General features: G+C 39.3%; 1 protein-coding gene across 1 annotated transcript in view; it reads left to right on the top strand.

Moving 5' to 3' along the window:
• LOC122789817 (two pore calcium channel protein 1-like) overlaps nucleotides 1–16893 on the top strand; it is a 2103677-nt gene that overhangs the window by 1664287 nt on the left and 422497 nt on the right. Inside the window, exon 13 of the mRNA XM_044057259.1 lies at nucleotides 11987–12074. Coding sequence (XP_043913194.1) covers nucleotides 11987–12074 — 88 coding nt within the window. The remainder of the gene's footprint in view (nucleotides 1–11986; nucleotides 12075–16893) is intronic.

Below are 16893 nucleotides of genomic sequence, written 5' to 3'. Positions count from 1 at the left end.
ATAAATTCTGAAGAAATTTCTATCTCCCATATTAGTCCTTTTATAATTTCCATTACCCATTCCTTGAATTCCTCTTTTTAACTGGTAGGTGAGTAAGCACCAGTGTCTCTTTTTTACTTCATTACCCTGCATTTTTATTTCAGTTGTTGCTGGTGCTTGATCTGAAATAGTTATTGGATATGTGTCAAAGTTTCCAATTAAATGTACAGGTTCCTGTGAAATATAATTTCAGTCTGTTATAGCCTAGTTGCTGTACCTTGGGAAATAATATGTAAATTCTCCGAGTTCCTACTATTGAAGTCACGTCTTCCATACCAAATATTTTCATAAATTGCTTCAGAAATCTACCCTGTTTTGTTATATTTTCTCTTCTAAGTCCACCAGTTACAGCCTTAATATTGAAAATTAAATTCCATTCCCCACCTGTAAGTAATATTTCCTGGTGAAATGTGATTATGTCTTCCAAAATTTTCTTAAGCTCCATAATGGCAGTTTTAGATGTAATCCTTCTTCCTTGCCAGTAGCCCTTTACTACCACAAATCTGCCATTACTATATTTTTTCCCTTCTTCTGTTACTGTTGGAGTTCCTCTAGCAGTTAGTGTAAGTACTCCCCTTTTTCTTTGACTGTGATATTCTTCTGAATATCCATCCTGAAGTCCTTTCTTTATTAAATTCACATGCTCTCTTTTTTCCAAATGTGTCTCATGTAGCCTTGCTATTTGCACTCTGCTTTTCTTAATATAATTCAATACTCTTGTCTTTTTGTCTACACCTGTGAGTACATTTACATTCCAAAATAATATCTTTAGTTTAACCATTATAAGAATGTATTATTGTCACCTATTATATATGACAGTTTTTAAGTCTGTTTCCAGCATTTGTGTTACATGCCCCCACTAATGTTTGGCAGGTTGATATCTTTTATATAGTTGTTTTTTGTCATCCTCATTTGAACCTGTGTCACATCTTATGAGGCTTCTTTTTCTTTCAATGAAAAACTTCAAACAAAAAAAAAGCAAGCATACCATCCAAAACACTCCCTGTAACCTATTAACTTAAAACAAACACACACACACACACACACAGCTGTATACATCTTCAAATAATGAAATTTAGCCCTCCTATAGGAACAGTTGTCCCAAATCTACAGCTGCACACACATGCATAACTTAAATTAACATTAAGGTTATGCATGATAGGATGCATGTTACAGCCTGTGCTCCTACTTACACTAATTGCTTTCTGTTCTTGTCTTATCTTCATTTCCCTTCCAGATGTGAAAAACAGCTTGTATGCTTTCAAAAAACATTTAACCTTTAGCCTTAAAAAGGGTTCAGACTTTTGTTTCAGCTTGTATACATGGAAACATAAGTACCAAATGTACAGCTCTGCAATCCTTTCTTCTTGCACTGACCATTTATTTGCTAAAAACTTATTAAATTAAAAGTCAAAGGCCTTAATCCAGACATTCATATATCTGAAGGTAAGAGAAAACAACTCTACATATATTGTAATCTGTGAACTTTTACACTCTGTTCCCCAACTCATCAACTCATGATTAAAGTATATTAACTTAAAGATGCCATTCTTCTCCTTTTATATTGCAATACCTACATTTCTTAAAGTTATAAAAGAAAAAAAGGCACTTGTTTTCTTTAGTATATTTATCTTGTACAACAAAAATAACTTCACTATATAATATGCAATTCGTATCATGAAATGTCCCGTACAAATGCTATTAAGAACAAAATTGTTTTACTTAGAGTTGCTTTTTTCATCTTCCTTCCCCTCAGTGTCCTTCTAAATATTTATAACATGAAGTGGGGCAATCATTCCACTTTTTCTTGTAAATCCATATTTCACAAATGTGATTGATGCTGTATAGTCTCGCATTTATTCACTAATTACATTGTTGCTAGTTTATTCCTGTTCATTCCATTTCCTAACCCCAAACTTCAGTTCAAGCCAAATGTACTTCCAGTTCTTTTAGTCAGCTCTTATGTTTTATTTTTTAAATCTCAAGCATTTTCCTTCGGAACATTGGAAGAGGTTTCACTGGCAAAGTCTCTCTATAAGCTTTATTATTAGAACAATGATAAGCAAAGTCCCCTTCTGTTTGATTGCTCACGTTTTCTTGAACAAACTTTTGCATTTCCTCCTTAGCCTGTTCTGCATCAAAAATGACTTCAGGAAAAAATATGCTGATTACACCTGGGTACAGCAGCTTAAATCTCACACCTACCTCTTGACATTCCTTGGTTGCTGGGATAAATTTGCTTCTCTTCTGCCTCAAGTACAGTGAATAATTATTTTCCTCAAACACCCTACAGTCTCTGATTTTTAATGCTTTGTCCTTTTGTGACAGTTTTGTCAGGACCATTTTTTCTACTAGTATGTGTTACGGTACCAACCCAGCTATCTGGAATTTTGTAAATAATTCTGTGTCATTTGTAAATATTGGTATGATTTATACAGAACTGTATGTTATATACTGAGCTTCAAGAATGTAACCACAGCATAACCTGCTGGAACATATAAGATTAACTTGCAAAGCTGAGCAAAAAACAAAATATGTTATCTCAATTTCAGTTCAGTAGTAGACACAATGTCTAGAGCTAGAAGTTTTTCTGTTGTCTTGAAAGAAAAGTAATTACTAGGTTTAAAATGTAAAGTGTTTTACAACTTCCAAGATCTGGCAAACATTCGAGAGATATGTATTTTTAACACAGAGATGTGAAAATTCTGTTAAGTGTCTGTTTAGCCGGGGAACTGAAGTCAGGTGACAGAGTGATGTCACCTAAGCTAACCCAGCAGTAAAATGTGATATTAATTTAAGAACTTTCTCAGAGACTGTGCATTTTGTATTTTGTCTTGGACCTAGCAAGAACATCATCTGCACTTGCCTTGCTGTAAGTAAGATTTAGGGCATAGCATCTCTCTTAGATATAGGTAGGAATATACTAAAGATTAGTTTAGATGTTTTCCATATTTATTTGAGACTGTCCTGCAATGTTGTTTTAAAATATGTCCTGTGATTTTTAAACTCTGAAGTTACTGTGTTGATTGACTATGTATTGTCTTTTTCTTTTTATTACTAAATGTGTTTAAACCTATCTTTGTGGCTGATATTTGTGAGACATGTTTAAGCTCTTTGAGTACTTGCATATGTATTTGGAGACGCTGTACAGGCCACACCTAAATAGTCTTGCAAGTCTTGATCAGACTATCATTTGGATAATATTAATATTAAACAGTAGGATTGGACACCATTTATAAGGGTCTTATAGTAGCTGATAAGTAGGGGTTGGTGGCAGTGGAAACTACCTTATAGTCTGGGCAGAAGGGGCATAGCTAGTAAACCTGTGCCAGCCTTCCCCGGGTATGTGTGTGTTTGTATATGGACCAAATCTCAGTGTGTGTGTCAGCTACTTGGGCAGGGACACAAAGCACTGGATGGACAGAGAGGGTGCTGAAGGTCTTGAATTGGTCCCTCAGCTGAGATCTTAACACTATAGCAGTGCCAGTGGGGGTCTTATTGGGGAACTTGAGAAAGAGGGAGAAACCAGCCCCAGACTGACTGTGATCTCTGTGTGCTCTTAAGGGAAATTGCACTTTACTGTGTGTGTATCATCCTCCCAGTGTGTACTTCCACTAGCTGTTGCCAGTGGTGAGGATTGAGGATCCTTGATTACTGGGCCAGTGCAGGGGCGTCTCAGTATGATTGCATCTTTACTAATACAGGTCTTAGCTGCTTTTTCATAGCCAAATTTGGAGCATACACCAATGTGCCCTTTTAGTTCACAAACCCTGCTGTGAATACCAGTCCAACTGCTTATTTATGCTTTCATCAAATCAATATAGTCTGTTCCTGCCAGTTTCCCTTGCACAGCAAAAAAAAATCTAAGGCTTTCCCTGTGTGCTGTGTCCTCTAACTCTCCCTTTTTTTGAAACAGCTCTTCCTGAGCAGTTTCATACTCAGCCAATATTTTCTTCATTTCAGTCTCTAAGTTTTGTACTTTTACCAGTTCATCTGAATACCTGTTTAAAGCTTCTTCCATTTTTTCTAGCCTTTTATTATGTGAGTTGATATACTCCTTCAATGTTTCATTTATTTTAATCAGCACTGAGCACATTTGATACATCTTTTCCTCTAGATTACGGGAAGTCTTGATTGTACCAGAAGTTGAGATTGAACTGTTTTTTGCTGAACAGCTGCAGGTTTCTTCCCAGTCAGCATTTCCTCTTAATCTTTTCTAGTTAATTTTCTTTCAGGCTCTCTAAGTTTCTTCTTTGCTGGCATTAAGGCAGTATACTTATTAACCAGTAACTGAATTTACCAAAACTTGCTGAGATTCTGGCCCTTATCTCTCAGTTTTTTTCACACTGGGAAAGCCGAAATCAATCTGTTGATCAGTATGCAGTCAACATAGAAGTCCCCCTCTTCTATTTTTAAGAAAATTACTCACAAAGACCTTGACCCCCCCCCCCAGCTAGAAATCATACCCCTGGATACACACCCCCTGGTACAGACAACCTAGTCCTTTGGTTTATATCACTCTGGAAAAACTTTCTTTATGCATCTCTTCTCCATATTTATAACCTTTGCATAACTCAAAACACACAATGCCAGTAAATAAACTGCTCTTGTCAAACCCCTTCCTAAACAGCCTCATTCAGAAAATACCTCACACTTTCTCCCTATCTCAGTCCTCCTTACTCTTGGGAAAATACGTGAAAAACTAATCTACAGCCAACTGTCTACTTGCATCCAACAGCATCATCTCCTCACTATTAAACAGCATGGATTGTGGACTAGCCAGGGGGGCACAGTGACAGCACTGTGATCACTTACAGAGAAGATCCTTTTCAACATGGACAAAGGAGACCTTTCAGGTGTTCTCATTTACCTTATCAAAGCTTTTGATCTTATTGACCACATCCTGCTCCTTCACTCCCTCCAAGAAATCTGAGTTAGTTCTGACACTATGACCTGGTTCCAACATTTGTTAACAAATACGTACATCAAAGTCAATATAGGCTCATCACTTGGTCCATACTTGCCCCCTCTTTTGTTTTCAGTCTTTATTAGTAAACTATCATCTGACCTCCCTAAACTTCCTACATCTTTAAGCAAATGACATAGTTATCCTTCAATCTAGTCCCTGGCATTCAGCTATTCAAACCCAGTTTCATTCTCAATTCCACTCCCTTAATTCTTGCATAAAGAAATATTAGCTGCTCCTAAACCCATCTAAAACACAAAAAGTATATTTGGAACCTCACAAAAGCTGAAAATATTCCTAAAAGTCTCAACATCACAGGATTCAGTGGTTTCCCTCGACAGAAACAACCACATTCTTTAAACATGGGTTTATGGCTAGACCAGTCACTTAATTTCCAAAGTCACATTGAAAAGACCAGAAAAAGATCACTCTTCTTTTATTCCTGTCCTGGGAGATATTTCCTTCTCTCTCCAGAGCTGCAGTAGGCCAAGGAATTCCCTTGCTCAGCTTGAATATAGGCTTCCCATTATAGCCAGAGCCTGTTAAAAAACTCATTCAATCTACAGTCCATTGAAAATTAAATCTGCTAAGCCCCCCCCCCCCCCGATATCACCACTGCTTCACACACTCCAAAGCAAAATGGATACCAGTCTCCTACAGAGCTGAGCTACTCCTAGGGTCTCTTCTTTTCAAACTACTTCAACCAGGTGCCTTCCCATCTCTTGCTGCCAAATTCCACAATAAAGCCGCTCCCTACAACCTCCAAGACCTCTCCCAATTAGCTCCCTTCGTTACTCCAGACACCCCAGACCGAACTGCTGCACTATACTGATTTTCTTCTCCATTCTTGTACCCAAACTCTGGCAGTCCTTCCTCCCCCACCTAAAAGAAATCTGCTCTTTCTCCACTTTCAGAGCACAACTCAAAAGACACCACCATCAAAATTTGACTGCAAGTGTTTGTCCACTGAGCACATCAACTAACTTGCTCCTCACCTGCATCACATCTACTTCAATCCTCTGTTCTTATTTGATGTTAACCTGTCATATTTACTATTATAATTCATATTTGTTTTTCTACTCCGTTATTAATGTTTATAGACTGATACAGTTGTCTATATAATTCTCTACATTCTGTGATTACTCTTTGATGTGAATAGAAAGGAGTCATAACTGGGTAGTGTGAGGATGGTATCACAGACATTCACCACCCATGATTTTAGCCTACACATGCCCACTCCACTACCATATGGTAAATTGTCTCAAGCCAATGAATTGTTCTCTGACTTCCAAAAGGGCATTCTCCAACTTTAGGTAGAACAACCTCTAGCCCCATGATGGGTAAGCTAAACTAAGCCCTCCAATCCCACCCTCCCACGTGGCTTCGCCAGTGCCTAAGCTGCTAATCAAACTTGAGTCATCTGCATTACAGTCAGTGCTCCATCCCCTTGTGTCATGGTGTTAGGGACTTCATTAGCTGGTTCTTGATTGTGATCAATTTTAATTGTTTATAGATGTATTTATAGTGCTGGTTTTGTGTGAGCAATGTCTGCCTAGAAGGCTAGATGTGCTAGGAGGATAGTGTCAAGAGGATGTTGCCTTCATGAAATAAAGTGCTATTTTATGTTTTGTTGTTTTAAAAATGTATTAAATGTATTTTTGGTTTGTTATTCTACATCTTATGGGTCAAATGCATTGCATAGCTTAGATTCCAGCAGAAAAAGTCCATGTTTCCTTATAGACCTTGTTCATTAGCACTTAAGACCTTAAAAGAGCTAACTGTCAAAGTACCTTGCCGATCACTATCAATGTATACTTTCTTTTGAGTAATCTGTATGAAAAAATGTATTTATTTTTTTGATCAGGTAGATAAGTGGGCTGCTCCAATGACCCTTTTCATCCATGCCCCGGGTGCAAAGTACAGTAAGATTACAGTTACACCATTTGATAAACAAAATACGTAGTAGTATGCAGTCATCAGAAACGGAGGAAACAGACCATAGATTATGACTGCTTCCTATCCCCTAGTGTGTCCGTAGTTTGTACACTGATATAATATGTGGCACTGTATGAATGTTTTATTGTATAATGTTTGTTTACACATTTATTTGTCAGGTGTGATTGACTGTAGATATTTTTGCCATGACCATAACCCAAAGCAGTAAAGTAAAAAGAGGTTTATAACAATGATACATCCAATACGACTGACACACATTCCATTTTCACAGGGAGTAGAAATGTTTTTGTTAAAATTACCTGTCTTTATTAAAAGTACCTGCTTTGTTAACTGTAGGCCAGGGATAGCAGCTGTCCCCTCTCCATTCACAAGCTGGCATTTCCTGTAATCTTTAATTACAAAAATCCTTAATATACAGTCACATACCCTTTTAGTAGTAGTTCCTGACTCCCAGCTAAGCCAAACACACTAAAGTTAACATAAGTACAAATACACAGCACAAGGATTCTGAACTGGCTAAATGGCACATTGTAGTTAATAAAGATATTACATTTGTTCTGTAAGGTCCTGCATATAGGGTGGCGCAGTGGTGCAGTGGTTAACGCTGTCACCTCACAGCAAGAGGTTCTCTGGTTCGATTCTCGGCTGGGGTGCCTTCTGTGTGGAGTTTGCATGTTCTCCGGTACTCCGGTTTCCTCCCACATTCTAAAGACATGCTTCTGGAGCATTTCTCCCCGGGCCTCCTCTGAAAACAGGATCTGTGGATCCTAGTCGGACTTTCCCGGTCAACAAATGTAAAATAAATAAATAAATAAATAAAAATATATTCAAAAGAAAACAAAAACTAACTGAAAGGCAAGGTACCTTTTCTCCAGACAGACATACCTATAACCAGTTTGTGGACTGAGTGATTGTTTTTTGTCTGACTCACTCCTACCCGAGGCCAGCCCACTCAACTCCCCCTCGCTTTTCTCGGGCTCGCTACACTTCTCTAACGTACCCCCATTCCCACCCACCCCGATCTCATTTCCTTTCTACCTACGCTAGCCGCACCCCTTGTACAATTCTCCAATCCCCTTTCCTCCTGCGTCAGCTAACCACACCCCTCTAACTTCAACTCGTATACACAACTCCCTTCCCACTAACCCTACCTAGACTCAACTTCTCACAATACCATACTACACTCTACTTTCCTATACCTCACTTCCTGATTCCACAACCACTCTCCAATCAGAATACAGGGCCAAACCTGCTTGCTCTACAACACACTGTTATCGGGCATTCTTCTCTTTGCTTAGTATGCTAACAACCCCCATAACTTCAGACTCACCAAGCACCCATCCGCAACACTCACATACATCTCACCACATCTCCCATGCAAGCCTTATCATTATACCATCACCAAGACTTACCCTAGATGTAATACTAATGTCCTCCCTTCAAGACATATACAACACACAAACAAGCAGTTGTCCTCCTACAGGTATAACCAACTTATAACCAAACTGAAGCACCTAATTTTGTACTCTCTAACAAAGATAAAACTCCAATCAGATATCCCAATCCTGGGCCCATCTGTACCTCCCATGTAACCTACCCATTACCCCCAATCTCCTGTTTCTCCACATCCACCCAAAATCTCACAGATATCACTACCTATTACCACTAACTCTTTCCTTCTCATTACATACTTTAATCTCAGAAGCCTTGCAAACAAATTACCTGAATTCCATGCCACCCTTGCCTCCTACTCCCCAGACATTGCAGTCATAACTGAAACCTGGTTAAAGCCCCACATCAGAGACTCTGAAATTGCAACAAATGGTTACAATATTATAAGACAGGACAGGATAAACAAACATGGTGGGGGTGTAGCAATTATGTTTAAAGAATCACTTAATCTAGAAAAACTAAACTATTCCCCACCAGACATCTCTCATGCTGAACTCCTTGTCACTCACCTCCAAATTAATCCTCACAAATTCAATAACATCATAGGCATCTGCCTACCACTAGGCAACAACCTGCAAAACATAGAATCCCTCCTATCCTGGTCATCTTTTTCTGTATCCCAAGAAGCCATCATTCTAGGTGATTTCAACCTAGACTGGTTCTCCTGCTCCTCCTACTCCCGTACTTAATCTATAAACTTATACAACTTCATCCAAATTGTTAACTACACCACCAGCATTCACAAGCACTCCAATAAAAAAAAATCACTTCTAGACTGGATTTTAACCAACAAACCAAACCACAGGTACCAGGCAGGCTGTCTACCAGTCACGCTAAATGACCACGCCCCTACATTTCTAGTTAGGAAGAAAACACATATCCAAATCAGCATCTCGTAAAAATACACGTCTAACAAAAAATATTTCTCCTCTGACACCTTCAATTTACTGCTACAAAACTGCGATTGGTCCCCATTAAAAACCTGCAACTAGACCTAGCTGTAGAAGACTTCAATAACAAATTCCTTGAAATATTAAATAATCTTGGCCCCACTCAGAAAAATTTGCCAAAAAAACAAACAGCTACTATGGCTTTCTAAAGAAACAAAAACAACTAGTGAAACAAAAAGATAAGGCCTGGTCACTATATCATATGACCAAAAATAATCTCACCATTTACAAACAACTTAGAAACCATGCTAAGAAAAACAAAATCAAGGATAAAAGAACCTGTTTCCTCACCTGCCAACAAAAGTACCAGCACAATCCACAAAAATCCTGGCAGAATATCAACCACCTCCTTAACCCCAGTAAAACCCCACCCCTGCCACCTCACTACTAACTCCTCTTTGCCCTTAGCCTCACAATTCAATTCCCACTTCATCAACTCTTGTCACTTCTCTCCTAGACAACCAAAACAATCCCACCAATCACTGTCACCTCCCCTACCTCTAATGACACAAACTCCTTCTCCTTTATTCCCATTCCAACTTCCTACATAAAAAATCGTTTGTAAATTTAAAACCTGCTGCTTAGCTGCCAACCAACTTCCAAATGAATACCTAAAACTAGCTGCCCCATCCATCGACTACCTCATATCATTAGTAATAAACCACTCTATCTCTGAACAGTACATTCCTAAATTATGGAAAGTCTCTCATATCATACCACGTCATAAAGGCAGCCCATCTAGAGACATAACTAACTACCATCCCATTGCCATTCTATCCCCCCTTGCCAAAATTCTAGAGAAATGTATCCACCAGCAACTAATGAATCACCTCACTACCAGCAACCTACTCCAGCACCCAGCATGGCTTCAGGCCTAAACGCAGTACTAACTCAGCCCTCATAATTTTACAGAGACCATTTGCCACCTCAAAAATGAAGGACAACTAGTCTCAGCCATTTTCTTAGATATGTCAAAAGCTTTTGACACAGTGTCCTATCAGCTGCTCCTCAACAAACTTGCCATTTACAGTCTCAATACCACACCCCTAACATGGTTTCACAGTTATCTATCCGACTGTCAACAGGCCACTAAATGGACAAACAGCCTCTGCCCACTATTGTCAGTCACTACAGGGGTACAACAGTGCTCCATGCTTGGGCCCCTTTTCTTCATATTTACCAACAACCTATGTACTGCTACCCAACATGCCACCATCATCGAATATGCAGATGACTCCTCCCTTAGCTGCTCAGCCCTCTCCCCACAAGAACTCCAAAACAAAATGCAATCATCATTTCAAGATATTGAAAAGTACCTCACCCAATCAACTCCTACTAAATCCAAATAAGACTAAGCTTATCATTTTCTCTAATAAATCTTCCAGACCCAGTACCCAATCCCTCTCCATACTGTCTAACAATGGTAGAAAAATCAAGCCTACCAATCAGGCTGCTAGGGGTAACCATAGATGACTCACTAAAATTTGATAAACACATCTATTTGACCATCAAAAAAATCCACTCTATACTAGGCACTCTGTACAGGGTTAAACCTTACCTTACACAACAAGTTAGACTGGCCACTGCAGAATCCCACTTGCTATCCACCCTCCTATACTGCTCTGAGGACTTTACTAACTTATCAAAAAACAACCTAAATAAACTAGATTCCTGCTATAACAGAATAGCTATGTTTGTCACCAACCAACCCCACAGAACACACCACTGCACTGCTGTCCGACAGCTCAACTGGCTTGAACTTCCCAACCTATTATTACTAAAACAACTTTCACTTGCCCATAAAATCATATTCAACCCTACCAACTGCCCAGCTCTATCAAACATAGTTCAGCCAAACACAAACTGTAGACTCCTCAGGTCATCCAACAAACTAATACTAAAAGTAACCCAGTCTCACTATCATGGACACTCCCTCTACTCCCATAAAATAGCCAAAGATTGGAACACCCTTCCTCAACAACTAAAAACCCCAACCTGTCCACATTTAAAACTACCCTGAAAGACTGTTTAAATGATAATTGGCTATGCCCTGTATTGCTCCCAACTAATATTCTGCCTATTTTTTCCCACTCATCTCACACATTAGCCCAAATAGTGCTCATCCCACATAGGGCTATCCCACTATCTGTCTTATCCTTATTAATCTATGTTCCTTCAGATGACCTAACTTGTAAAAGTACATGACCAATTTTGTTCTTTCAGAAGTGATTCACCTTGTAAAACTACATGACCTATGTACCTCACATATTGTTTAAAAATATAGTATTCCTGTATGCCTGAAACATGCATGTTTATATTGTATTCTGTTATATTTTCCTATAATATCTTTTAAGCTCATTTACATATTGTTAGCAATGTACTACTTAAACAAAGTTTACTGCTTGTACCTTAATAATGTTCTTTTTGTTGTGGAACTTTTCTCCCCTGGTCTCCACTGAAAACTGGTGTTTTTTTAACCCAGTCGGACACTACCTGTTTAACAAATGTAAATAAAAAAATTGTTAAAGGATAGAATTACATTCTCCAGAATTTATTGCATTTGAAACTTGATAAAGTGTTCATATGTATTCTACATTTCTCAATGTATTTGTCTTTTTTGCAGTGAGTCAGTATAACAGTCAGGAGGTGTTGGACATTGTCTTTATATTACGAGTCCTCAGACTGATAAGGATTGTTGACAGCATACAAAGGTAATCATTTTGTGCTGTTTCTGTTTCATATGAAAATTAAGTGCTGCTTCTGTTTAAACAAAAATAAAGTATCATGTTAGCCAAATAATTTGTTATTCAGTACATTTATTGCAGATTGGTATTTGGAAAATGTTTACTTTTGCGTCTCTTTAGCAAAAAAGATAAATGTTTATAGTGTTCTTTTTAGGCTTTGTAACTAAGGTTATGGTATTGTCAAACGATAGGCAATTGAGAATTAAAAAATATATATATATATATATATTTGTTTGCTTTTGCTGTATTTTATTGATTAAATAGATTACCCTGGGTCCATAAGCCATTTTCAAGGGAAAGGCAGGTTATTATTTATACTGTCTAAGAGGAGTTTATCTAGGGCACCAACCTTTTTCCAGGACTAGGCAGGATTTTCACTGAGTATCAGCAGATTGAAGAGATTGCATGGTACAGTTTTCAGTTTTGTTAAATGGTTCAGAAAAACTTTTACTGCACTGAAGGAGATGAGTGCTATAGCTTTCCTTTGGGCTGAAAGAATGGAGAAATTTACTGTGAAAGGGCTAATGTGGTGGACCATTGTAGTAACTTTCAGTTAATAAGTCAAAACAACAGGCAGCATAAAATGCAGATTTGGGTGAATGAGATCCAGTATCATTTTTACAGGATGTAGGCTTAAAGAAGAGTGCAAGTGTAAAGTGGGTGCCTTACATTGATTGCACTAACTGCTTTTTCACAGTGCTAACAGTTTGATCTTGTTTGACTATTAATTCTTTGCTAATTATCTCTTAAGTCTTAAGGCTTATGCCTTTAACTAGAAAAAATTGTATACATTAGCATGTGGGCCTCCAGTTGATGCTTTTGTTTATCACTGATTGTGACTGTAAGTATCAATCTGCTGTAAAAGGTGCATTGTTTCTACTGGAAAAGGGCCTTTAATGTTGTAGGTATTCATCTGCTGTAAAGGACACATTGTTTCTACTGCAACATGGCCTTTGATAGTCTGTCTGTTTTGCCACCCTTCAAGTTTTTGTACCACTCCCCAAACTTTTCAGGGTGTTTCTATTATTACACACCATGACTGATTCCATCCTTGAGCTTCTGTTTTATTATAGATATCCTTAAGAATGAATTATGTAGCAACTTCTCTTCCAAATAGACAATTTAGTTTGTAGCCATTGTAGCTTTTGAATTGAAATATGTTGACGTTTATACATTACCATATATTAGATATATAGATATATACACACACACACACACACACACACACACACACACAAGTACACAGTACACGTTTTATAGGTGCACAAGTTGTTGCTGAAGAATAACAAAAAGAAAATATCTAATAGTTGGTCAGTTTTGGCAATTAATAACTAGCACTAATACTAATATCAATTGATATTAATCAATATTCCGTAATATTATAAATGTACAAACTACATGAATTACTATAGGAAAATGAAATAATTGTGATAGTGATATGTTGGATTACTTCAGTGTTAATAATAAACTAGTATCCCAAGGCATAATAAGTATGATGAGCTGTAATGTTGTGAGATGATAGAATTAGTGCTGTCTGTAATAAGGATATGTTAACACGTGTTTTATAATTGAAATATTTACCATTTTAAACACATAAGCAATTATTTGTCTGTGTTTTATAAAGCTCATTTATCAACTCACTTACAGCTTCTGTGGCTAAATGGAGACAAATTTATTAAAAATACAATTGCATTCATCCACTATTTAAACATTTAAAAATTTTCTTTAACTGTTTATTCATAGGTTCATAGGTTCATACTAGGCTATCTGCCCTGGGGCAATTATAAGCCTAGCCCGATTCTGTATGGCTTACGCCACCCCTTGATTTGAGTATACTGTGCCCTTTTTAAGGTTTAGTTTACTGTGCCTCTGTCTAATAGTGACACGGGAGTAATCCCTGGGACAAACCTACGATCCCCCATCCACTTATCGAGATTCTTCTTGAAGAGATTCAGTGAGGTGCTCTGTCTCACATGAACTGGAATTCTATTCCAGAGCGAAGGGAGCCTCTGGGTTATGAACCTGTTCCTCCAGCAAGTTCTATTTATTTCTGTGCTGAGGTTCAAGTCCCTCGAGCGTGTGGCTCTAAGGGATTTAGATTTACTGAGGTGGAGCATGTCCATTAATTCTGGATTTGACATAGCTTTGTATGTCAGGCATAGATCGCCTCTAAGTAGGCGGTATGCAACTGAGTAGAGCTGGAGTTTTTTTAACCGAGCAGTATATGGCATCTGTTTGAGACCCTTGATCCTCTTGGTGAGATACTTTTGGGGTCTTTCTAGTTGCTGCAGGTGTCGGGTAAGGTACATCCCAAAAGGGGCATTGTATTCTATGATGGGCCTGATGAGGGATGAATAAAGGCACGATTACCTCTCTTGATCTAGATGTGAAACCCTTCGTGATGAGGTGGGCTATGTAGAAGGTCTTTCTAACCACTTTGGCAATGTGGTTTTCAAAGGAGAGATTGCTATCAACTTGGGTCCCCAGGTCCCTAATAACTTTCTCTGTACTTAATGGGTTTCCGCCTATGTGGTAATTTGTGGGCACATTGTTTTTGCCAAAGGGTATGACTATACATTTTTTGGCATTTAGCTTTAAACCATGGCGCTGGCACCAGTTATCTGTCTCTGTGAGACCTTTTTGAAGGATGTTTGTGTCAGCTGGAGAGTTGATTATGGCGCCCAGTTTGCAGTCGTCTGCGAACTTGGTGAGCCATAGTCCTCCCACGTTTGCCTGTACCTCGGAAAAGTATATACCGAACAAGAGTGGTCCCAGGACAGAACCCTGTGGGACGCCACTTGTGACCGGTTTTGAGTCTGACATGGCTCCAGCAATTCTCACTCTGTGGGTTCTGTCTTTGAGCCAGTTTGCGACCCATCTTGTGACATAGGGGTTTATATTTAAGCTGGATAGCTTATCTATGGTATTGTGTCAAATGCCTTTGCAAGGTCCAGATAGGCTGTGTGGACTACCTTCCCTTCATCTATGGCTTTGGTGACTGTTTCAAAGAAGTCAACCAGGTTCAAAAGGCAGGATCTGCCCTTGACAAAGCCGAACTGGGTAGGATCTAGTGTCTGTAGGTCCCCAATGTCTTTGTTTATGAGCTCCATGATGATCCTCTCCATAGCCTTGCAGACTAAGCTAGTCAGGCTTATGGGGCGATAGTTTCCAGGGTCCGTAGATGCTCCACCTTTGTGGAGTGGGACCACTGTTGCTGTACGCCATTCTGTGGGCACATATCCTGTAGTGAGGCTGAGATTGTATAGCTGTTTTATTTGAGGGATTAGTTCCTCTTGTAGTTCATGTAGGACGCAACCTGGGACACCACCTGGTCCCATGGAAGCAGTGTTTTTTGCTTTGGAGAGGGCAGCCTTCACCTGAGCATCTGAGATGTTTGGGAGGCAGCCCTCTGCCGGGATAGATATTTGCTCTTTTGGGGGGGGGGAATTTGCACTGAACCTGTCTGCCAGGATATTGGCGATGTCTGTGGGTTCAGTGTATTTTTGTCATTTAGAATCAACTCAGAATAAGTCTGGGAGTTGCATCCCAGGTTTCTAACATAACTGAAAAAAGCCTTATGATTGTCTTTGGTGTCCTGTGCAATTTTTCTCTCGAAGCTGGCCTTGGAGGATTTTATGAGGGATTGTAATTTTTTGCTAGTACTGATCAGAGATGCCTTCCCTATTAGGGATTTTGCTCCATCATGTAGTAGCTTCCTCTTTCTGTTGTACAGTTTATTTATGGCAGGGTCCACCAGACTGGACGCCTGCCTTTGGATGATTGGGTCTTGGTTTTGTTTGGGATAGCATGATCCATGCATTCCTGGAGATGTCCGTAGAATGCATTTATATAGGATTCTGCAGTTTGAGCTGTAGTTTCCACTGGCCCTGGGGCCTTGAAGGATTCCACTTCGGTTTTGAGAAGTGAGAAGTTCGCTTTTGAGAAGTTTTTCACTGTGGTTTTCTGGGCTGGGGTGGGGTCGGGATGTGGACATCCAGTGAAATTAATTTATGGTCTGATCTTACCAATGAGGGATATACTTCTGGTGTGGAGCATAGAGTCCCCATGTTGGTAATGATCAGGTCTAGTATGCTGTCCCCTCTTGTGGGAGTGGTGACTAGTTGTTCCATAGCATTTGAGTTTATAATTTCCAGGAATCTTTGGGCTAAGGTGCTGGGGCTTGAGTAGTGCTTCCAGTCAATGTTTGGGTAGTTGAAGTCGCCCAATATAATGGTGTTCGGAGGGATCTTCATGTTCTCCAATGTTTTCAGGAAAGCCAAATGGGATTCCTGACTTTGAGAGGGTGGTCTGTAGGATGCTATAAAATGAAAAGCAGTCTTGCCCACTGTTAGTTGCACATGGATGGTCTCCAATACTTCGTGCAATGCCACTAACCTGGAGGTGTGGATATCCTTGATAAATATGGAAACTCCCCTCCTTTTGTGGTTCGGTCCGGGTTTTGGGGCGAAAAGCATGATATGAGGTATAGCCTGGTAGTGCTGGGGTGCTCTCTGGAGCCTTGAACCAGGTTTCTGTCACTGCACAGATATCGATGTTCTCCATACTGAGGAGAGCTTCGAGTGCGTGCATCTTGAGGTTAAGACTTCTGGCGTTTAGCAGCATTACCCTTAGTTTCTTGTTCCTTGTGCTGTCTATGGGGTGGGTTTGACTTTTGAGCCTTGCCTAAAAAGGCACTATGGGGTGGCAAGAGCCTTTGCCAATATCCGAAAGCCCAGTGGTGACAGGTGCAAGCCGTCCCTAGCGAAGCAACGTGGCTTGTCGAGCA

The sequence above is a fragment of the Protopterus annectens genome, chromosome 1.part2 (assembly GCF_019279795.1).
Source record: "Protopterus annectens isolate FY-2018-M chromosome 1.part2, PAN1.0, whole genome shotgun sequence".
In the NCBI taxonomy this organism is placed as follows: Eukaryota; Metazoa; Chordata; order Ceratodontiformes; family Protopteridae; genus Protopterus; species Protopterus annectens.
This window is presented reverse-complemented; position numbering and strand designations above follow the sequence as displayed.